This window comes from Perca flavescens, chromosome 15 (assembly GCF_004354835.1).
Source record: "Perca flavescens isolate YP-PL-M2 chromosome 15, PFLA_1.0, whole genome shotgun sequence".
Taxonomy (NCBI): Eukaryota; Metazoa; Chordata; class Actinopteri; order Perciformes; family Percidae; genus Perca; species Perca flavescens.
In genome coordinates this window covers 8,953,721-8,977,921 of record NC_041345.1, presented here as the reverse complement: position 1 = coordinate 8,977,921, position 24,201 = coordinate 8,953,721, and the positions used below count along the sequence as shown (strand labels likewise).

Sequence of the window (24,201 nt, the reverse complement as noted above, 5' to 3'; positions counted from 1 at the left end):
TTGAAAGCTTCATGTATTTATTTATTTATATTATTTATTTTTGTCTTTTTTCCTCTTACACACATGCACTACAAACATGAAACAATATGACAATTCAAATAAATGAATATAGTACAAACCAGTTTCATAACATAATAAAAGAAATAAGTAGCAGAAATTAATTTATTACACTTTAAAACTAGAAAGGCCATCTGGCATCAACAATCCTCAAAAGTCCACATGTGGATCATTAAATGGGATCTGTCCTTTGATCATCATCACTTAGTCTAAAAGGAGAAAACAGAGAATGTGTCAGGATCTGGGGGACAAAACAAATGCTAAATTGAAACTAGCCGGAAATATTAGTATTCCAGAATCATTACAATATTAAACTTAAGTGAGATAATACGACCCTACAGTGATATGAACTACAGCACTGGAAGATTACTTTAAAATACCAAAACTCTTGAATCTTACCTTAATCATGGTAGCCAAGACACCATAGATAATGGAGATGAGGAAACAAGCGAGAAAAGTGAAAGCCATATACCAGCTTTCCACATCGTTGTCTTGGTTTACTTCAGCATGCATGGTGTCATCTAAGAAATTAAAGTCCTCCAAAATATCTATGAAAGAATTAAAATGAGATTTGTTAATTAACTTTTACACTTATTTTGTTACACTGGAAGACGGACTCCAAAGATTCAGTAATAAAATAATACATGCAGTTACAAAAGCTATAGGTGGTTAACTTAGTATATGCAGTCTTTAATGTGTTTAAGAAAGACTTGAATCAATGGGAAAACTAGCACCTGGTTTCGATTTATTCAGTAATAGGGTGGTGTTTGCATGTGTCACCATGCAGGTGAGGACTGCCCCACGTAACCAGATGACTTGGGACAGATGAAGGTGGCTTTGGATGCTGAACTTTCCGTTTGGGCCTCTGTGGGGTTCACTGGTGTTGTAGTCCCACAATTCCTTGCCATCGAGTAACCAAGTGATGTTAGTGGACGCAGGGCTGAACGTGGAGACCAGGCACACAAGTTCACCAGAGCCCTGGAGCAAGATGGCTGAAGGTTTGCTGTGGGTGACTGTAGTTGGGGAAAATAGTGAGATACGTTTTTTTGTTTTTTTTTGTGAATTTGTATTTGTATTGAACATTTGTATGTGAAGGCTTTCATAAAAAATGAAATCCCTTTAATTAAGTGAAAGCAAATGTTCTAAAGGTGATACGCGTCTTTCTTTCTTCTTTACTCTTGTGCTTACATGACTGACATTGAGCAGCAATGATGGCAGGCTGAGGTGGATAAAACAGTACAGAAAAGAAAGGATCGGATTTTGAGTGTCTATTTTATCTCATACAATCACCTAAAATATATGTGTAGCCTATTGGCTGATACACATTGACGTCAACTTCAATTTTGCTAAATGCAAATTCTCAGCTCACCAAACCCATCCTTTATGGTGCTTTTAAAAGTGCTTTATGGTGCTTTTTTATGGAAAAAAACTATGTTGAACCACAAATTCAGAAACGGCAATAAACAATTGCAAATAATTATGTGCTTTCTATGGGACTACCTCTGCTTTTGCTTATATGGTCCTCGTAGCTCTGGTTGGAACATCGATGCTTTGCCTCGCAAGACACTTGTTTATATGCATGCCAATCCTCCGCTAACACATCGAGGGAACTCCGCAAAGTCTCCGTCCCATTGCTGTGACTCACTGGTGGCTCCTTATGGACATTGAGGGAATAACTTTTCCCATCTACTTTCCAGGTGACAGAGAAATCATTAAGAGAAGGGCCAACTAGAAGACAGGTAATAGTCACCGGACCCTTGTTCTGAAGATCCTGGAGTGGTGGTCCCTGAACATATATGCCAAGCATCTGAGATGATGCTGGAGTTACTGGAAAAAAAGAACGTGACATTAGAGAGGGAGAAAATGCAACACCCATCAAGAATTGATTATGAGGAAAAACAATTCTCAAATGTTTAATGGATAATAAAAAAAAAAAGTATGACACTTTGATGTACATTGATGTAATTATGGATTGTGTTTTCATTTTACCTGAGCAGAGGCTGATGTCCTTTTTCACATTTGTTTTCAGAGACTTGTCAGTTACTTCACAAGTGAACACCTTCCCTGTGCTCCACTCTGTGCGAGGGATATGAAGTTGACTGGTTACTGCCACACGTTCATCTGCACCCATGCTGATGTCATAAGTTGATGAAGATCTTTGCTGAGACTCAGTAGACCATTTAATTTGAGGACTGAAGCCCCATGCAGAGCATAAGAGCCTCTGTTGTTCTGATTCTTCACTGGGGGCCAGAAGAAGTTCCATTGATGGGTCCACTGAAGGAGAGATGAATCAGTGCATCAATGAATACGTGCTAAACATAAAATTAACTGTCATTAAGGCAAAGAAGAGTAACTCACCAAAAATATTGCCAGTGGAGTTTGACTTGAAGGTGCCGGAGAAGCCTTGGTTCACTCTGCAGCTGAAGGTTTTGTCTTTCTTCCAGTAATGTGTAGGGATAGAGAAGCTTCTGCTGATTGAATGGAGGCCTGGGCCTTCAGGAAGCTCAACATACTGTTTGTCAGAGATGTCAACATTGTCGGCCTGAAAGGTGACGTACAGGTCACGTGATGAGAGTTGTGTGACATCACACTCCAGCACTGCGCCGTCCATCTTCAGCAAATCTTTGAGGGATCTTCTAATCTCAACCAACGGGGCTGTAACTGCAGGCCCTTAATGATACAGAAAGAAAACAAAGCATAATGCATTCTTTTAGTTTCTCTGCTGTCACAAGACGTCTGATTTTCATGTTGTATAGTCATCTTACCTGCAACACTCACAGTCCTCTCAGTGGATGGTAAGCACTTATGTTCAGCTTTACATGTTATAGACTTGAGTTGTTTCCATTCACTTAATGAAACCGTCACTTTACTGACTATATGAGTTGTGTTTTTGTCCTGGCTCGCTGTTGTACCCGGTTTCCCATCCATCAGCCAGGTCACCTTGGCATCAAGAACAGTGCGGACCACACATGTTGATTTCACGGATTCCGTGGATTCTGTCATCATTACTGTCTTAAAGCTGGGAATCTCCACGTGGATGAAAGGAGAGCCACTTGAATAAACTGACAGGAAACAAGGGAAACAAATCATGAAGCAACACTAGAATCCTGAGTAAACTACGTCTATTTAAAATACCTTTTTATAAATTAAGACTATACTGACATTATACTTCTAATTCAGTCAAAACCACTTTTTGGATGTCCACACTGTTTTAGGTAGACAGCTGGGGTTGTGACTCCACTTAGTTTTACCTGAGCAGAGGCTGATCTCCTTTTTTACATTTGTTTTCAGAGACTTGTCAGTTGCTTCACAAGTGAACACCTTCCCTGTGCTCCACTCTGTGCGAGGGATATGAAGTTGACTGGTTACTGCCACACGTCCATCTGCACCCATGCTGATGTCATACGTTGATGAAGATCTTTGCTGAGACTCAGTAGACCATTTAATTTGAGGACTGAAGCCCCATGCAGAGCATAAGAGCCTCTGTTGTTCTGATTCTTCACTGGGGGCCAGAAGAAGTTCCATTGATGGGTCCACTGAAGGAGAGATGAATCAGTGCATCAATGAATACGTGCTAAACATAAAATAAACTGTCATTAAGGGAAAGAAGAGTAACTCACCAAAAATATTGCCAGTGGAGTTTGACTTGAAGGTGCCGGAGAAGCCTTGGTTCACTTTGCAGCTGAAGGTTTTGTCTTTCTTCCAGTAATGTGTAGGGATAGAGAAGCTTCTGCTGATTGAATGGAGGCCTGGGCCTTCTGGAAGCTCAACATACTGTTTGTCAGAGATGTCAACATTGTCGGCCTGAAAGGTGACGTACAGGTCACGTGATGAGAGTTGTGTGACATCACACTCCAGCTCTACGCCGTCCATCTTCAGCAAATCTTTGAGGGATCTTCTAATCTCAACCAACGGGGCTGTAACTGCAGGCCCTTAATGATACAGAAAGAAAACAAAGCATAATGCATTCTTTTAGTTTCTCTGCTGTCACAAGACGTCTGATTTTCATGTTGTATAGTCATCTTACCTGCAACACTCACAGTCCTCTCAGTGGATGGGAAGCACTTATGTTCAGCTTTACATGTTATAGACTTGAGTTGTTTCCATTCACTTAATGAAACCGTCACTTTACTGACTATATGAGTTGTGTTTTTGTCCTGGCTCGCTGTTGTACCCGGTTTCCCATCCATCAGCCAGGTCACCTTGGCATCAAGAACAGTGCGGACCACACATGTTGATTTCACGGATTCCGTGGATTCTGTCATCATTGCTGTCTTAAAGCTGGGAATCTCCACGTGGATGAAAGGAGAGCCACTTGAATAAACTGACAGGAAACAAGGAAAACAAATCATGAAGCAACACTAGAATCCTGAGTAAACTACGTCTATTTAAAATACCTTTTTATAAATTAAGACTATACTGACATTATACTTCTAATTCAGTCAAAACCACTTTTTGGATGTCCACACTGTTTTAGGTAGACAGCTGGGGTTGTGACTCCACTTAGTTTTACCTGAGCAGAGGCTGATCTCCTTTTTCACATTTGTTTTCAGAGACTTGTCAGTTACTTCACAAGTGAACACCTTCCCTGTGCTCCACTCTGTGCGAGGGATATGAAGTTGACTGGTTACTGCCACACGTCCATCTGCACCCATGCTGATGTCATAAGTTGATGAAGATCTTTGCTGAGACTCAGTAGACCATTTAATTTGAGGACTGAAGCCCCATGCAGAGCATAAGAGCCTCTGTTGTTCTGATTCTTCACTGGGGGCCAGAAGAAGTTCCATTGATGGGTCCACTGAAGGAGAGATGAATCAGTGCATCAATGAATACGTGCTAAACATAAAATTAACTGTCATTAAGGGAAAGAAGAGTAACTCACCAAAAATATTGCCAGTGGAGTTTGACTTGAAGGTGCCGGAGAAGCCTTGGTTCACTCTGCAGCTGAAGGTTTTGTCTTTCTTCCAGTAATGTGTAGGGATAGAGAAGCTTCTGCTGATTGAATGGAGGCCTGGGCCTTCAGGAAGCTCAACATACTGTTTGTCAGAGATGTCAACATTGTCGGCCTGAAAGGTGACGTACAGGTCACGTGATGAGAGTTGTGTGACATCACACTCCAGCTCTACGCCGTCCATCTTCAGCAAATCTTTGAGGGATCTTCTAATCTCAACCAACGGGGCTGTAACTGCAGGCCCTTAATGATACAGAAAGAAAACAAAGCATAATGCATTCTTTTAGTTTCTCTGCTGTCACAAGACGTCTGATTTTCATGTTGTATAGTCATCTTACCTGCAACACTCACAGTCCTCTCAGTGGATGGGAAGCACTTATGTTCAGCTTTACATGTTATAGACTTGAGTTTTTTCCATTCACTTAATGAAACCGTCACTTTACTGACTATATGAGTTGTGTTTTTGTCCTGGCTCGCTGTTGTACCCGGTTTCTCATCCATCAGCCAGGTCACCTTGGCATCAAGAACAGTGGGAACCAAACATGTTGCGTTCACAGACTTAGTGGATTCTGTCATTACTGTCTTAAAGCTGGGGATCTCCACTTGGATGGAAGGAGGGGCACTTCCATGGACTGCAGGAAAAAAAATGTTTTTAGCTGTAGATGCTAATCTAAATCAAACTAAATTAAAATTCAATCTATTACAACATGCATTCATCTTAAAACATTCATGATATGTTATGCCTTGCATCACTGTTGATTATTTGAGATAAATAAATAAAATGAAATGAAATGAAATTAAATATATTAGCTATTTTCATATTGTGCTGTGAGACATATGCCACACATACTTACTTTGACAAATACTTATTTTTTTTATAAATTCCTGATTCTTGTAAATGGCCTTGCATGTAAAACTTGAGCCATATGTCCAAACAGTCCTATTTGGCTCAATCTCACTGCTTAGACTGAAGGTCTTTTCCTCCACACTCTGCAGCTTTGTTGTGATTGTGGCAATAGTTAGAGGCTGGTTGTCCTGCTTCCACTCCACACTCAGTCCGTCTGGGAAGAAGCCTCTTAGGGTGCAGAGGAGTCTGACTGGTGAGGCCCCGTATTCACCTTCCCAGACAGGGTGTAATGTGATGTTTGGATAGATGATCTGTTCAACTAAAATAGAAAAGAGATCATTTTGTCTTTAATTGCCTTATTTTAAACATGGGATATTGACTTTTGTTTTATTTATTTATTTTTTTTTAAAATAGGAGCTGATTTAATCTTTCTCAGTTATACATACCTTTTAAATATTGGTTAAGTAACCAACTGTGGTGTCTCAATTCTAAGTGTAACATCTCTGTATTTAGGCTAGGTGGCAGAGTTGTACTTTTACAGTGTCTGGTGGCTTAAAGTCAGGTGGAGAAATTGCTGGAGGTCTGTTGCACAGCTGTTGCAGCATGATGGGGCAGAGTGATCAGGGCTAGCAGCAAGCGGAAGCATTGAGTCACACCCAGGTCCCCAAAGGTACCGAAATACAGAAGTGAAACAATGCAAAGAGCAACGGTGCATCACAGACACCAGGTGTGAGGTGTGGTGGTGCCAGTAAGAGAAACAGAGTGCACATTTAAATATATCATTTCAGTTTAGATTGTGTGTTCACATAGATTTCACATGGCCTCTCATGACTTTGCTAAAGGTTTTAGTTCTCGACTCTATTAATAATAATAGACTGGAGAACTAACCGACTGTGAAATCTCCAAATTTACACAGTGAGTTGAACATGGGCTGTTGATTCCAGATGCTAGGGAGGTGAACATAGGAACATAACATAATGAAATTATATATTTTTAAAATGAGCGAGCATGAACAATTTCAAAATAATGGCAGAGAAAAAAAGGCTGGAGGAGCAACATCAATGTTTTTCTTCATTTAAAAATTTATTTTCAAAAAGACACAAAGCTCTTGTAATGAAATGAAAAAGGACAACTGTGATTACTTACATGAAACTATGAGTTTATAAGAAGAAGTGTGAAAAATACTTTTACACAGAAAGTTCACTTTGTTTCATTTAACCTGAAAAGACATAAAACACAAAAATATAGATTAATAATATTGTGAAATAAATGTATCAACATATGGCATAAACACAAATTTATAACTGGCTCCGGTTGCAGTTTGCTGTACTTAATTGATCAATTATTATATATATTAATTTACCAGAGGAAAAAAAACAAACATTTTGGGATAATTTTCAACACACAATAATAGTGATACCTGCAACATAAATATAATTCAGCATATTCAATTCAGTATAATAGCATTAACATTTTTTAAATTTATGTTAAGACAATAACTCAATATCCAGAGAGTTGATTAATCATCTCTCCAGTATAATCTGTAAAACTATCATACCTCACAAAGATTTCTATTGTTCTTGTCATTGATAGTTGAGCTTTCGCTGCACTTTTATAATAGAGTATAAAAATCAATATTTAAAGAGATAGGAATTTGTGTTTGTTTGTCAGAGTGGTTAAAAAGGTTCTTATAACTAGGCCTGTAACAATTATTACATTGTTAAATAATTTTTTTTTTTTTTTTACATAATCGCGGAATCTTAAGCAATATTAGCTAAGGTCTTAAGGCGTATGACTGGTAGATCAGGTAGATTAGATATGCCAAATTGTAGTTATATAAATGTTTATTGGCCAGACTATATCTTTTTTATTATTATTTCAATTGTTATTTGTTGGAACTTGACCCTAATACAACTACATGTTTTATGATAATAAAGAGGCATGATTTAATTCATAGGCTGTGTATTTGTGTTATTATGTTATCTGGTTCACTTGACAGGGATATAACCAAAAGATGTATCTTGGGATTCATTCAAAACTTTAATTTGTTTGCAAAAGTAATAAATAAAAAAATACTTTTTAAAATTTTGACTGAAAGAGACAAGTTTCTTGTTAACCGCAATTATTTCTGAGACAATTAATTGTACAGCAAAATTTGGGATTGTTACAGCATTAACTATAACACCAACAAGATGTAGTCAAACATGAATAATGCATAATGATATTTAATGAGGTAGTTACGATGTGATTACGATGATTGTTATAATGTGTTACTGACATTTCTTCTATCACAGCTATGCCCTGTATCAACCTATGTTCACTCCTCATCTTAGAGGAGTTTACTGTCAACCCATTTGTGTTGTTTGAATACATACAACTATTAACTCGGTTGTCTTCTTCTGCTTGAGTTAAATCCAAATATGTGCACAACTCTAACATATAAAAATCCTTATTACCTTAATAGCAGTGGTTCCAATGGTAAACAGCAGAGTGATGAGGAAGAGAAGGATGAAGGTGAGGGCTGTGCTTCCCATGTTATCTTCTTCTGCCTCTAGGGCACCGTTCAATTGGTCGATGAAGTCTGAACGTATTGCAGAGTAATTATTGAGTTAATACTGGGGACAAACCCCGCTTTAAACAGTAGGCTAGCTCATGAGACAAATCACCAAATTACATGAATGACCAAATTGGATTCATTTCCTGTAGTAGGGTAATGCATTTTATAACTTCACAGGTCGGAGTGAATCTAATCAGTCAGTCAGTCAGTCAGTCAGTCAGTCAGTCAGTCAGTCAAAGTATAAAATCTACAACATAAATTTAAAGAACAGTAGCAGCATATGTCTTGTTACTTATTACATTGTTATTAGTGTACCATAGGACCTTATAGTTTTGCATGTGATTATGGTGATTACAATCATCCTACAATGATCCTGAATTGCTTTTGAAAGACCCCATTATTGGTGTGGCATGCATGACTTGGCTTGTGAATCAGTATATTCTGATATTTGACTGAGAGACCACAGAGCTGGAGTTAGAGTTTAAACAATTATCCGTCTTTTGTTGGGGGTGCAAGACCCAGTAGAGGAAACACACGAAGACAAGTCACACAAACAGTGTTACTGCACTGACTACAAATGACATTGAACAAATAGGCTTCATTAAGGTCAATTGTTGGCTAAAGTTAGCGATATTCTAGTGAATACTATATGATGTTAAAAAGGTTTGATATATTGTTATCAAACATGGTGATAGCTACGTCTAATTTGTGTTGCATTAGGATAGCCCTGTGACACACACAACAAACATGTAGCTCAAAATATTGGTTAAATAAAGACGTAAACAGCATGCGACATACATCAACAGAGTTGCAAAGTGCTTTTTTTTATTTTTTATTTTGAATCTGCATTAAAAAGACAAACACAATGTCAAATCACAAGCAACAAACATTAAACAACAAACAGCAGAAGACACAGCGACACAGAATGACGTCTACTAGGCCTTGCATGTTTCAGGGATGTTCATGTTGAGGTTGACCAGGTTGGTTTTTTCAAATGTTCTGTGCCCGATGGACCTGACAATAGCTTTATTTGTGTTAACCACAGACTCATGGTGAACTACACAGCTATACACCATGTCACTGTCTTGCCACTCCTCAAGGGTGAGAGATAACTGGCTGTAAACAGAATAGGATCCTTGGTTTTCTACAGGGTTTGTGGTATGGAACTTAAATTTTGAGTCTGCTTTTACGTCATCAACAAGCCAAGAAACGAAAACCTCCTGAGGGAAGAAGTCTTTCACATAGCAAGTCAGGGTCACCGTTTCCTTTTTAGTTTGTTCTAGTGGAGGTAGCATAAACACTGATGGACGCTGAATCTGTCCTCCTGCAAGCATGAGAGAACAATTAGGGCTCCTTCTACAGATAAACACACCTGCAGTACTGTAGGAAATCTATGCTACAAAATACATTTAGAAATCACACTCATAACAGGTTTGATGACATGACAAGAGGAATTAAACACCAACTTTTTTTTTGGAACAATTGATGGATAGTAATCTTACCGACAGTCCTTCCGTAGGTTTTCTTAAGTGGATCAACCACATTGTCATGTATCACTATGCAGACAAACTTTGTCCCCTTGCTCCATTCGTCATAAGTGATGGGAAGTGAAGATCTAAATACACCTTTACTTCCTTGTGGGGGTGATACTGAAGCACCATGTATTGGTTTTCCATTGTGGGTCTCCCATGAAATTTCAGTGACGGATGGTTTGTTTATCTTGACCTGACATGTTATGTTTCCTTTTCCTTCTGAAAACATGTCCTCCATTGTGGGTTCTATGATATCTATCTCCACATCTTTTTCAAGACATGCTCCATCTCCTGAATGTGTAATTAATAAACAATTAATAAACAGAAATGGCTGAAACACCATAAGAATTGGACTGACATTTACATATTATGTTTATAGAAACTTTACTCACCAATTTGAAGCTTTGGTTGGTAGATAACAGTTGAATTGATCTTTGTAGGACACGCTCCACTTTTCCCTTTAAACTCACATGTAACCTGGGTGTTTGCAGGCATCTCTTCGGATTTCACCGTGAGAAAACTTGCTGCGCTGTATGCAGTTCCATTATCATCCACTCTTCCCTCAAAACGTGTTTGGATCTCGTTTATTTTGTTGACAATTTCTTCTTCATTTTTCAGCCATTTGATCTCGTAATCTTTTGGTGAAAAATCTTTGGCAAAGCAGGAGAAGGAAGCCTCGGTTCCCTCATCAGAGGAGGCCAACACGCTAAGGGTTGGCGGATAACAAGGCACCACTGAAAAACAAACGTACACAAATATCTGTATGCGGAAGCAGGGAATCCTATATACAGTATATATATATGCAGAAGCAAAGGTAAACAATGTGCTACAATGCTCATGTAATCTAAATTTTATGATAGACTTGCAAAATATGAGTTTATCACTTTTCTGAACTACTGTATGTTATGCAACTTGCACACACATATATGCACATTGTGATTATGCGCCTCAAATTAACACTTACTGTCGCTTGTTTCTAAATTGTGCAGACAGAGTCAAAAGGAAAATTAGGTTTTCATAGTATCACAATTACAAAATTGAAGAGCAGAGTTTAAATGCACGCTTCTGCATATATATTGACTGCTCGGGAAAGCGAACACAGCTTGAATGTTATTATCAACATGCAGTGAAAGCGGAAACAGGCTGGAAAAACTAGGATTATGCAGACAGACAGAAAGAAGCAGAACACTGCAATAAGGTGCAGAGGACATACAGCATATAAGTAAAGAACACAATAGAGTGAGTCAGCAGCTGAGCTTTAGCCTTTTCTTCCCACCTCACTGTTTGGTTTAAAAAAAAAAATAAAAAAAATTAATTCAACAATATTTAAGCCAATTATTGCTTCTTCTTTTTTTAAATTCAGTTCAAACATTTGAACACAAGCTCAGGATAAATTTATAAATATGTGGTAGAGTCAGCCTCTAATAACATTTCTTGGAAATCTACAAAACCAAGTAATAGAGATTTATTTCTTATTATTACCTAACACTTATTTATGACTGTATTCTATTACCATTATTGTTACCGTCTCTTTTTAATTTTCTGCATAAAGCACCTAGAAAACTAAATTTATTGTGCGAATTGTGCTGTTTACATATAACTATTGTTACATTTTATAACAACAAAAGTTTTTGGAACTTGTAAATTAACTGTATTACTATGTTCACTGCAATGTAAAATATTAAACTTTCTTTGACTGAGAGTTTGATACTGTACTCTACCTAAAGTTATTATTTTTCAGTTACTATTACCAAATTTGTAAAAAAAAAAAAAAAAAAAAAAAAAGATACATATAATTAATACATACATACAAAAGGCATTTATAAATGACCTGGGTCTTACCTATCTTTCGGAAAATAACCTCTTGTGGCTGTCCTGATGCATGTTCCACGGCGCATTTGAAAGTCTCCCTTGCGTCCCAGTCCTGTCTGCTCACTCGGATTTGACTGACTCCAGTATAAACGTTGCCTTTCTGCACCGGAGGGTACTTAATGAAGTCGGTCAAGGCAGCCCCATTTTTGTTCCATGCGTAGGTCAGTGAGGAGGGTGTGAAGCCGGTGGCAAGGCAGCCAAGAGTGATGTCTCCGGTCCCAGAACCACATTGAATCAGCGGAAACACAGCTGGTGCAGTTGGAGTGGCTAAGAAAGGAAAAACATATACGTGTAATTAAAATACAAAAATTAAAATTTTCACCAAGCATTGGTTAAAACAGAGAGAAGACAATTGAGTTGATAAATAGCGTATTTATCAACTCACAGCACAGTATTTAATGCATCACCTTGTAATATGTTGAAAGTGGAGATTTCAAGTGCCCTCCATAAACCGACCTTTATTTTTCCCTATCACATTTATTTAGATGTTTGTTGCACTAAAGTTTAGCACCTTCAATAATATTATTTGTGGTAGTTTTTTTATTATTATTATTATTATTATTATATATAAATAGGTCAATTACTTTAATTGCACAATTTTTACAGTAATAATTAGTCATTTTTAAGTAGAAGGAATGAAGCTGTAAAGTCGATTACCGTCCACTGAGCAGATGACAGTCATTGTTACAAAAACGTATAACTTTTAGTCAATTAAGCAGTTATGAACAGTATGATATGAGTATTCTTACCAGATGAAACAGTTACCGTTGTACCCTTTCCCCAGTAGTCAAAAGCCTCGTAGTAGCACAGTGCTGAATCTACTTAGCTGTTAGTATAAAAAGACTACATCTAATGATGAGGGCAAAATATCTGCCTTCATATATAATTAATCCCGCAATGTTACAAAATCCACTTAAATAACCGTAAAATACACTAGCCATAATTATCCACCATTATGTCATAGTAAGAATATTGCTGTTTGACTTTTTACCGTACATACAGATTTTTTTTTTTATAATAAAACGCTTAACTTTTGAAGTGAGACTTGACATGTTGAGAACTTAAACATGATATTTTGCAGTCTGAAACATACCCTATTGTAGATTTTAAATGGTACAAATCTTACCTGATGACACTGTTACCATAGTGCCTTTTCCCCAGTAGTCAAAAGCAGCGTAGTAGCACAGTGCTGAATCTACTTAGCTGTTAGTATAAAAAGACTACATCTAATGCTAAGGGCAAAATATCTGCCTTCATATATAATTAATCCCATTATGTTATAAAATTCACTTAAATAACCGTAAAATACACTAGCCATAATTATCCACCATTAAGTCATAGTAAGAATATTGCTGTTTGACTTTTTACCATACATACTGATTTTTTAAAATAATAGAACGCTTAACTTTTGAAGTGAGACTTGACATGTTGAGAACTTAAACATGATATTTTGCAGTCTGAAACATACCCTATTGTAGATTTTAAATGGTACAAATCTTACCTGATGACACTGTTACCATAGTGCCTTTTCCCCAGTAGTCGAAAGCCCAGTTATCACAGTTAAGAGTGTCAATTCACACTTCTCACAAAAACCCGTTACTGTTAATATCCCATTACATCCAATTCATGAAGTTTGGTTCTGGCACAACAGTTACAATCAAACTAAAATATACACCCGGTGATAGTCTTGCGTTCCAGCTGAGCTAAACAGGTTCAAACTTTTTACACATTCTTTGTCAGGCTACAAAATACCTTTGGCTGTTTTTTGGTAATGCAATTAAGAATTTCAATCTCTAATCAGATTTATTAGGATTACATACCTGAGGTGACGGTAACCATGGTGCCTTTCCCCCAGTAGTCAAAAGCGTAGTCACAGTTCAATACATTATTAAGCACTGCATACAAAAACCTGTTCCCCAGATATCTACACTTTCCATCGTATGACAATCTACCCTCGGACATATTTTCCATGACTTTTGCAAATACAGATTCCGAAGATGGAACCAAACATGATTTGTTTTTCAACACCAACATTTATATTGAATCTACTGATTACAACACATTCAACGCACAGTATTCCAGAAATAAATGAACTGTGTGGTGTCAAAACTGGACTTCTTAAAAATTATCAATCCTGTTTTTTAATCAAAATGTATACATTAGAGAAAGAAAAAGAAACATGGCTTACCTGATGTTACTGTAACCATTGTGCCTTTCCCCCAGTAATCAAAAGCACCGTCACAGTGTAATATGGCAACACATTCAACATACAAAAACAAGCACCTTAATGATGCCGTTGATGCCACTGAGGTCTAAGTATCCTATTTTTAAACGGTGTAATTATTACATTTTCAATATGAAGACAAATAAAGCTTCTTTTACCTGATGTGACGGTCACCATTGTTCCTTTTCCCCAGTAGTCAAAGTAGTGGTCACAGTGATAGGTTTCAATAGCTCTTTAGTGCAAAAATGTTTTACAGCTTCTTTCACCTTATAATTGATTGTACTTAATCAGTAAACTACTGTATATACCTAACATTTACCCCGATGCTTTTGCTGCAGAGAACATCCTAGTTTAAGTGCAGTTAAAATCAGCAAACATTTAATAATAAACAAGAAAATTATTGGAGTTGTCTTAGCTTAAAATATATTTGATTATTACTCACCAGAAGTTACTGTGACTTGTGTCCCTTTCCCCCAGTAGTCAAAGTAGCTATCACAGTGATATATTACAATCTGCTTCTAATACAAATACTACAAATGTTAAACTAAGAAAAGAATACATGTTTCATTGACAAACCAATTCCCACTGTACCATTTAATAACCACTTCCCTTGAGATAGTCATTTCCTGTGGTCTGGGTTATATAAAATGAAGTGCGTTTGCCAACGGTTAGTGAACACTTCCTCTTTATCAGACCCTCCTGTCAGCCCCATGTTCCTGCAGCATGGACTTGATTCAGACAAATTACTATTAAGGTTGATATACCGTAGGTTTATTCAGCTCAATGGTGTTTTTTCAGACCCCAACATCTCTCGCTGCAACCATTGACTTCAAAGCACCTAACCCTAACCCTAACCCTAACCCTAACCCTAACCATTGCCTAATCCTAGTGCCTTCCAGCGCTGCCTGGAAGGAGACATTGGGGGCTTAAAACACAGATAAACGTTTATTCATCAGAAGTGTTCACTGGTTCTTTCATAGCTAGGCCTAATGCAGTCAGCCATACATTTCAGAATTTAAAAGTAAACACCTTTACTCAACAGTCAGAGCTAAACAAAGATGTGCCATTTGTGATGTGACATGTCTAGGAGGCATCAGCAGGTTCCAACAGTTGTATTCACAGAATAACGGTAAATATTTGAGAGAAAAATGTATTTGAATCAATGTCATAATACAATTTTGCTGTTTGTATTTACTTCCTTTAAACTTAAATACTGACTAAATTGAACATACCTGTGCCAATATTTCCTCAGAATTAAGTACAACAAAAAATTTGAGGCTATGCCAATAACATTAATGAGGAGTGCTGTCAATTTGCTGTTAAATTTGAACCAATAACCTAAAGGCAAATAGTAATTCCTGCATGGGTTGTTAGTGTGAGACCATCGACTCACTTTTCTAAAGCTTTTCTATGCGGTTATATGGCAGCAGAAACAGAGAAACTAATCAAATGTGTGTGATCAGTGTATCTGAACAGAAAAAAACACAATAATTAGGCGTGTAATGATAAATTGCATCGATGCATGATCATAGATGGAAATAAATAAATGGAATAAATTGGAATCAAACAAAATCTCCTTAAAGAAAGTCAGTATCTTCATAAAGAGCAGCTAAGTAACTATCAATTATAGTATTTATTCTAGGGGTCAACGTACTATCATCACTGCATTTTTCAAACACAAGCATACAAGCAGAGAATAACCAGGACACTCCAGATTTTAGTTCAAGGGTCACATTTCTGTTTCCCAAAGAAAAACAGAAGGCTGCTTTTGCGATGTGTAAACCCTGAAGCACTAAAGAATGAGTCTCATCATTGCCGAAGCCATACCCGCATTTAGGAAAAAAGCAATGAGTTATTCCATTGTCCAAATTAGCCTGCTTTAGAAAGTCTTGTAGAAATGACCAAAACAAAAGAAAACCGAGCCTAAAACGGAGCTCTGCTTGCCTTCACGTTCTACTTACGCAGGACCACGCTTCATCACAAACCTAGATATCCAGGAGCATGTCAGGCTGATTGCAAACGTGATATCAGGTTTGGTTTTAGCCATACTAACGGCATGTTTCAATGGATAGCAATGATGGTCTTAGTTATGCTATTATAATTCTAGACTGCCGGGGAAGTTCCTTCCTTCCTATGACACACTGAGCTGCACTCTCATCTCTGTTTTCACTTGTTTCCTTTTGTATGCATCCTGTCCCAGAAATGCTTGTTACTAACCTAGCTCTGGGGAGTTTACTCCCCGGAGTCTTTATGTTTCTTCTTCGCAGAGCTATGCTCTGCGATTCTCTGCAAATTCCCGGCCACGTCCGGCTGCGTCCTGCTGTGTCTGCCGCATCCACCCGTGCTCTACAGCGCCACGTCACATCCCGCAACGCCCTGCTGTGATGTTCATACGCACAGAGTAGTCAGGATCCGGTATAGGAGACTGCACTACTCAGTATGACACGATGTGCCCTGCTATGACATGAACTTCCACGATGACCTTCAAGGTCACTGTTCCATTATCTTTAATGTGACTATTATCGCCACTGTTCATCACACCCCCAACCGGCCCCGTCAGACACCGCCTACCAAGAGTCTGGGTCTGCCGAGGTTTCTTCCTAAAAGGGAGTTTTTCCTCGCCACTGTCGCAACAGCCACTGCTAATGCTTGCTCTTGAGGGAATTACTGTAATTGTTGGGGTTTTGGAATTTATAGAGTGTGGTCTAGACCTCCTCTATCTGTAAAGTGTCTCGAGATAACTCCTGTTATGATTTGATACTATAAATAAAATTGAATTGAATTGAATTGGTCTGTTGTTCGGTTGGTCCACCAATTGGTCCTGAAATATCTTGTCAACCCTTAAATGGATTTTCATTCAAATTTGTACAGACACTCAGACGATCAATTTAACTGAATTTGGTGATCCCCTGACTTTAGAGATGATATTTGTGGTTTTGAGTGAAATGTCTCACTTGCATGGATTTCCATTAAATTTGGTACAGATATTTGTTTTTAACCTCAGGGTGAATTCTATTGACTGGTGATCCCCTAACTTTTCATCCAGCAGGTCAAAGTTTTTACTACTTTTCTTCTTCCAGCAGCAGGGGAATGGGTTAACATCAGGTTAGGATTGAAAATGAGTGGGCCTGCACTAGTGCCTACAATGCCAGCCGCCAACAGCAATTATGAAATATTGTAGGTGTTATGGGTCCCAAGCGTGGTCCCATAAAAAGAGATTATGCTGGAAAAGCTGGAAAAAGTTGTCAAGATTCATTCAATCAGGAGAGACTTCGTTTGCAGATATGCAAAAATATTTATTGTACAACTGTAATATAAAATGTACAAAGTCTTTTGGAGATTAGACTCCATCAAATTAATGATATTTTTAAAGGGGTAGAGAACAGGAACATAACCCCCCGATGGAGTCTAGACACTGGCGGCGGCAGAGAAAGAGACCAGAGACCGGACCGAAGGCGACGAAGTGGTCAGCCGGGAGAAACACGATGACCGGAGGCGGCAGGGGAGGAGGAGGAGGAGGGTCGAGCGCTTTGCCTGAAACGACAGCTGACAGCACAAGGAGAGAACAGATTTAAAGCAGAGTTGTAAGGCTGTGATTGGCCCTTGAATTTTGTGGCCAAGTCTGATTGGTTTAACTGAAAACATCACATCTAAACAGCTGATTTGATTCAAGAATGAGTAGTGATTGGGTTAATGACGTCTTCCTGAAAGAATTTGCGCTGAGCTTCATCTTTACCTGAGTTGATAGATAGATAGAGATAGAGATACTTTATTTATCCCGAAGGAAATTAAGGTGTCCAATAGCTTATACACAACATACATACACATAGGCACACAGACGTATGACATATGACATCTACGCACACATACTACAAAAATACAAAGAAAGATATCAATAGTGTGCCCTTACAGTAATGTTTGGACTACAGTGACTACAGTGTGTCATTCCAGGCTTCAAATCCCCTACTACTTGTGGCTTTGACTATATGGCCGAGTTTAACATGGATATATATCGTTAAATGTTACTGAAAATGACAACAGAAATAAACAAATTTGCTGATTTCCCATATCTCCGCAATTCAGGTCAACTGCCATTTGTCAACCGGAAGTGAGTTTTTTGTTAGTGCAATGTCACATGATTTGGTCTATGGATGTCCGTGCAATTTGATGTGTGTTTGGATAATAATTTTGACAAGTGTGTATGCATTAATTTCTTGTTAAACAAACTTTTGCTTTATAGAAATGTCTAATAATTAATTTGAAACCTTAACTGAACATACATTTAGGTTAATCAGTCTGCTACAATGCCTCTTCAGTGACCCCAATAGTCTTGCTTTGCCAGACCTTCCTCCACAGCGCTGCGTAGAAGGCTCTGGCCAGTCCACACAGCATTCTAGGATGGAAAAAAAACGTCCTCTAGTTTATTTGCATTTCTTTAGACCAATCACAACCGCCATCGTCGCTAAGCACCCGGCCGAGCCACGGTGCAGCTGCACAGTAGCCTCGGGAAGGAACTTGTTTTGGTGGAACATGTGTATGTTCCAAAATCGTTTTAGTCGTGCAACAGAAAACTCAGATTGGACAGATAGTCTGGATTTACCCTGCAGAGATCTGAGGAGCAGTTAACCAGAGTCATCATAAATCAACCGGCATTTAAAATTCCAACACAAACAAAACGGAAGGTAACAGACATCAGGCTAAAAAAAAGATTCCCACTGTGATACATCAACCAATGTGTCCCTGAGCAAGAGGATTAATCCCTAGTTTCTCCAGAGGCGTGCGCCCTCTGATATTTATATATAGCAATTGTAAGTCGCTTCGGATAGAAGCGTCAGCTAAATGACATGTAATGTAATGTAGACTAGGCTGAGATTTAGCTGGAGACAGTCTGATGCTGCTACATGCAGCCTCAAGCTAGCTGTCCATCAGTAGTACGTATCAGCATTATTTAACGATTTACCACCCTGACGGTGAATAGTCACGTATTTTAGGTGCTCAAATTGCAGTGAAAACCTTAGTCAACCCACTACACAACTTTTGGGCTTCTCTCCATATGTCAGTCCTTCCAGAAAATGCGGACTTTTTTTTGGGATTGTTGCGGGCAAAAATCCTTGATTATGCGGCACGTTTTCTTAAAAAATGCGATGGATTATGCGGGATATTTATGTAATTTTATGCGATGAAATTGCGGGAACTTGCAAAAATTGTGGGAACTTGCAAAAACTGTGGTTTGATGAAAAAGAGAAAAAAAAAAGTGATTCCCCCCAACACCCTGCTTTATGATGATGTTCACATCGCGTAATTACGTCACTTCATAATGTTCCCATGACAACAAGGGGAAATGACTGCTCTTGTGTGAAGTAAACTCAAATTTTTTTTTTACTTTCTGCTAAAATATATGTGACTTTTTTGCAATGAAAATGCGGGGATTATGAAATCATGCAAGCCCCGCATATTTTGTGTGGCAATTTATGCGGCGAAAGTGCGGCGTATTTGAAAAAATGCACCCCCCCGCATAAATATGTGGACTTTGGCTGATTATGCATTGAATTATGCAATCGCGTTTTTCTGGAGGGACTGGTATATGACAGCGCCATTCTTTCTTCTGAAAGGGGCTGCCGCCTTGACAATTGGCGCTTGATGATGCGATGCTGGTCTAGTTTATACTAACTTATAAGTTAGTATAACTAAGTTATAATTATATTTAATTTACATTTAGTATTGAAATCCTAAAATAATTTTTTCCTGTGATATTATTTTAATAGATTTCTACAAAGGTTGGGCTATGTAGCTTGAACTGTTGTTGCTAACCCACCTATTCATTTCAAAACTCTAGTGTTCAGAATACATTTTTGAATGAATGATTTGACATAGTCACTATGTCTATGTCCTAGTCTAATTCATTTTACATTTTATGTGTTACATTCAAGCTCTTCTTTTTCAGATTGATAATCAACAGGAATCCTCATACTCATTTTAAATTTGTATTACTCAGTGGTACTTGTTCCGACTGTACTGTGGTATAAACAAATGATATCTTATTTATTAATTATTTTGTAAAATAAATGTAATTCTTATGTAAAAAGAAAAAGCATACATATCCAGTTTCTCTGACCTTCTTTTATGTAATGTATTATCACATATTATCAGTGCTGGTGTCTGAGCCTTTGGCTCTCAGTCTAAAGTTTCCGTTTGTTAACTGGATGCGGAAGCACCTGTTGTGGTGAAGATTGTTTCCTCTGTGTTACATAAATATGAACCACCAGCGAGGATGTTGATTACCACAAGTCCAAAACGTACAGACATTTTCATTTCTCTTTTGATAGTATCTCTAACTTAAGTTTAGGCCTAACTGTAGTGAGTTTGAGTTTAATACTGTGTTAGTGTAGAAGTACTTTCAAATTTTGGGTAGCAAATAGTAGTTCATGTGATAATTAAATACTTATTGGATCCTTTTATATGCAACCGTTAACTCAAATTTAAAACATACTTTAATTAACCTGACATCAAAATAACTGTATTTGTCACAAATGTCTTTTTATGTTTGTTTGTCAGTATGTGAAATATATTATCTTTGCTCATACAAAGCAAGTGAAATTGCCTTCCTGAGGTGTTACCATGTTTGTTTTCAGGGTGAAAGAAAAAGATTCTACATAGATGCAATTTACCCTTCCACAATTCAATTGTATATCACCTTAGAGTTACTTATTATATGTATAAAATGTTCTGATCTTCTCTTTTCTTGAGACACAGTGACTTTGTGCTTTAGATCAGTTCAGGGCAGGTTTTTGTATCACCATATATCACTGTGGTTGCCCCCATACACAGTGACACTTACTCGTACAAAAACCTTGTCTTGATATAGTGCATTGCTAGTTTTTTGAACTGTGCGTACTCAGCAGGGGCTCAATCATGACACAGCATTGCATTTTTTTCTCCATTTTGATATCAATTGTACACCTTAAACCATAATTATTCTGTTTTTTAAAATCTATTTTTTTTTTTTACACTTTGGTGATGTTTAGCCATTCTAGCGGTAGGGATGGTAAAGTTGGTCTGTCAGTCAGTCGGTCTGTCCACCACTTTTGTCCAGGCTGAAATGTCTCAACATGGGTGAGGGGGGGAAATTTCTACAGACATTCATGGTCCCCAGGCGATGAATCAAAATGATTATGTTGGTTCCCAATCGTTGCCTGATATGGTGCGTGCTCAGGACAGGTTTTTGTATTACCATATATCACTGTGACCACCCGTCATACACAGTGCCACAAACTCATACAAAAACCTTTGCCTGATATGGTGCATGGTCAGTATTTTGTACTCTTTGTACTCAGCAGGAGTATTTGCTATATTTCAGGACCTTTTTACAGTAAAACTATAAAATCATAAAAAGACATTAGACTTTTATTCTTTTCAAATTTACTCTTTAAAACCTAATTATTGCTTATTTTTCTTCCTTTGAAAATATTTACATTATCCTCTTTGTGGTAAAGAAACTATCACTTTTAAGCCCATAATATCCAAACAAGAACACATATCGTCAGTCTTTAAAGATATTTGCTTTTCCTAAGAAGAGTTTTGTTGGACACATACTAGCAGCAGAAAGTAGTCTCACCTTCTGACTTGTTTTCTGTATCAGGATCATACACATTTCCTTCTTAGTGAAAGGTTTTTGTCATAGGATGTATCACTGTGCTGCCATAGCTGCTACTATATCGAGCACTGTGACATACCTCCATACAAAAACTCCACATTGGCTGTCGTGGTACAGAAATGCTGTTGCTTTAACTGTGTTTCTTATGTTAGTTTAACAAGCAATGTTAAAGGACAATTCCGCAAAACGCACCTAGGGATTAATAACAGATGTGTACCCACTCTGTCTGTCTGATTTTATGCTAATCGAATGTGTTTGTAGCTTGAAACAAGCTAGCACGGACCGCTGATTAGCTTACATTGCTAATATTTGGGGCACAGGGAAAGTAAAAACAAATTGCTATTTATACTACTAAAAAGGCTCACAATATAACCATACTTCAACGGTAGCATAATGAGGATCCCTGAATGTTAACCGAAGCATTGAGAACATTGTAAGTGTACAGACACATTTTTAAAATTAAAAATATAGTTTAGAAAGACAGTAGCTCCCAAGACGGCGGCCGCCTGTATACAAAAACACAACGGTCTTTATAATCTATCTTTTGTGCCCTGATGATTTATTTTTATTAATTTATTAATTTATTAATTTATTAATTTATTAATTTATTAATTTATTAATTTATTAAATCATTAATTTAATTTGGTCATATTGAAAATTATGATAATAACACAATTAAACAAACACAAATTGTGATTGACCCATACAAATGGCATCTACCTAATTTGAATAAGAAACAAAACTATTCCAGTGTATCTTTTGAGGCATATCATCCAAAATGTGGGTGACCTATAATGTTAAGGGGTTCTCATAGTTTTGCACTTTCTGTGTCTTAGAAGTAGATTTAAAGTCATGGGCCAAAACATATATGGGTAGCAATAGAAGTTATTTTGATAATTAAGTATCAAAATAACTACTATTGCTTGGATACGTTGGATTTCAAATGTATGACCATTATCACACATTTAAAGCATACCTTTTTACCCCTTGAAACCTTATCATTTCTGTTTTGTTTTATTTTACTTAATGAAAGTGAATATTCACATCATCCTCTGTTTAGGAAACTGTATCACCTTTAAGCTTGTGATGTCCTGACACAGGGCCAGTTTTTGTAGCACCATATATCACTGTGGGAGCCCCATACACAGTGACACTTACCCGTACAAAAACCTTGTCTTGATATAGTGCATTGCTAGTTTTTTTAACAGTGAATACTCAGCAGGGGCTCAATCATGACACAGCATTCTACTTTTTCTCCATTTTGATTTCAATTGTACACCTTAAACAATAATTATTTCTTTGAAAATCAAATTGTTTTACACTTTGGTGATGTTTAGCCATTCTAGCGGTAGGGATGGCAAAGTTGGTGCGTAATTCGATCGGTCTTTCCACCATGGGTAGGGGGGGGGTTCTACAGACGTTCATGGTCCCCAGGCAATGAATCATAATGATTATGTTGATTCCCAACCGTTGCCTGATATGGTGCTCAGGACAGGTTTTTGTATTACCACATATCGCTGTGGCCACTGTAGAAAATTTTTCGTGTAACAATAAAATCTCCTGTATCCTGGTATGTCCTCGCTCCCTCCTCTTGTCTGGCAAGTGTACGATAAGACGTTTTCAGAATTACTGGAGCAAAGTGTTCCTGATAAACATTTGATAAACATTTGGAACATAATGCACTTAATGAAATATCTTACACAGCCACACACAGTGCCACAAACTTATACAAAAACATTTGCCTGATATGGTGCGTGCTCAGGACAGGTTTTTGTATTACCATATATCACTGTGACCACCCGCTATACACAGTGCCACAAACTCATACAAAAACCTTTGCCTGATATGGTGTGTGGTCAGTATTTTGTACTCTTTGCACTCAGCAGGAGTCTTTCAGCACCTTTTTACAGTAAGACTATAAAATCATAAAAGGACATTACACTTTTGTCCTTTTCAAGTTTACCCTTTGGAATCTAATTATTGCTTCTTCTTTTTTTACTTTGAGAATATTTACATTGTCCTCTCTGTGTTAAAGAAACACTTTAAAGTGCATAATATCAGAACAACTATTCATCAGTCTTTAAAGATCTTTGCTTTTCCTAAGAAGAGTTTTGTTGGACACAAACAAGCAGCAGAAAGTAGTCTCACCTTCTGACTTGTTTTCTGTATCAGGATCATACACATTTCATTCTTAGTGAAAGGTTTTTGTCATAAGATGTATCACTGTGCTGCCATAGCTGCCATCAGCACTGTGACATAACTCCATACAAAAACTCCAGATTGGCTGTCACAGCACAGAAATGCTGTTGCTTGAACTGTGTTTCTCATATTAGTTTAACAAGCTATGTTAAGAGAACAGAATCAGAAATTCAAAAGTTCCCTGATGATGTTTTTTAAAATATATTTTACTTTTTTGGGGTTATGTTGTACACACTAGTGAAAGGGCTTCACAACTATCATACTTTTAAACAAACACATATAAATAGCCTATTGTTATTCAGCTACTT

The 24,201-nt window shown here is 37.6% G+C and overlaps 1 protein-coding gene and 1 gene segment (V, D, J or C); both read right to left on the bottom strand.

Annotated features, from left to right (window-relative positions):
- Nucleotides 1-7,068, bottom strand: LOC114569118 (uncharacterized). Its single transcript, XM_028598960.1, has 15 exons — nt 6,302-7,068; nt 5,863-6,174; nt 5,347-5,640; nt 4,940-5,251; nt 4,571-4,855; nt 4,085-4,381; nt 3,678-3,989; nt 3,309-3,593; nt 2,823-3,119; nt 2,416-2,727; nt 2,047-2,331; nt 1,558-1,884; nt 792-1,070; nt 457-605; nt 1-266 (listed from the first exon to the last, which is right to left on the bottom strand). The coding sequence occupies exons 1-15, from the start codon at nt 6,354-6,356 to the stop codon at nt 258-260; spliced, it is 3,810 nt and encodes a 1,269-aa protein (XP_028454761.1). The 5' UTR covers nt 6,357-7,068; the 3' UTR covers nt 1-257.
- Nucleotides 7,069-9,207: 2,139 nt separating this feature from the next.
- LOC114569119 (immunoglobulin gamma-1 heavy chain-like) overlaps nt 9,208-24,201 on the bottom strand; it is an 81,877-nt gene continuing 66,883 nt past the window's right edge. The window contains 5 exon segments of the C gene segment in view: nt 9,208-9,736; nt 9,915-10,235; nt 10,337-10,678; nt 11,787-12,083; nt 14,005-14,056. Coding sequence covers nt 9,348-9,736; nt 9,915-10,235; nt 10,337-10,678; nt 11,787-12,083; nt 14,005-14,056 — 1,401 coding nt within the window.

Excerpts from the sequence above, each read along its gene's own strand:
- LOC114569118 (XM_028598960.1), bottom strand. The coding sequence starts at position 6,356 with ATGTTACACTTAGAATTGAGACACCACAGTTGGTTACTTAACCAATAT. Across the intron at positions 4,382-4,570 it reads GGAGATCAGCCTCTGCTCAG|TTTATTCAAGTGGCTCTCCT; the intron begins GTAAAACTAAGT and ends GTTTCCTGTCAG. Across the intron at positions 2,728-2,822 it reads GAGGACTGTGAGTGTTGCAG|GGCCTGCAGTTACAGCCCCG; the intron begins GTAAGATGACTA and ends TGTATCATTAAG.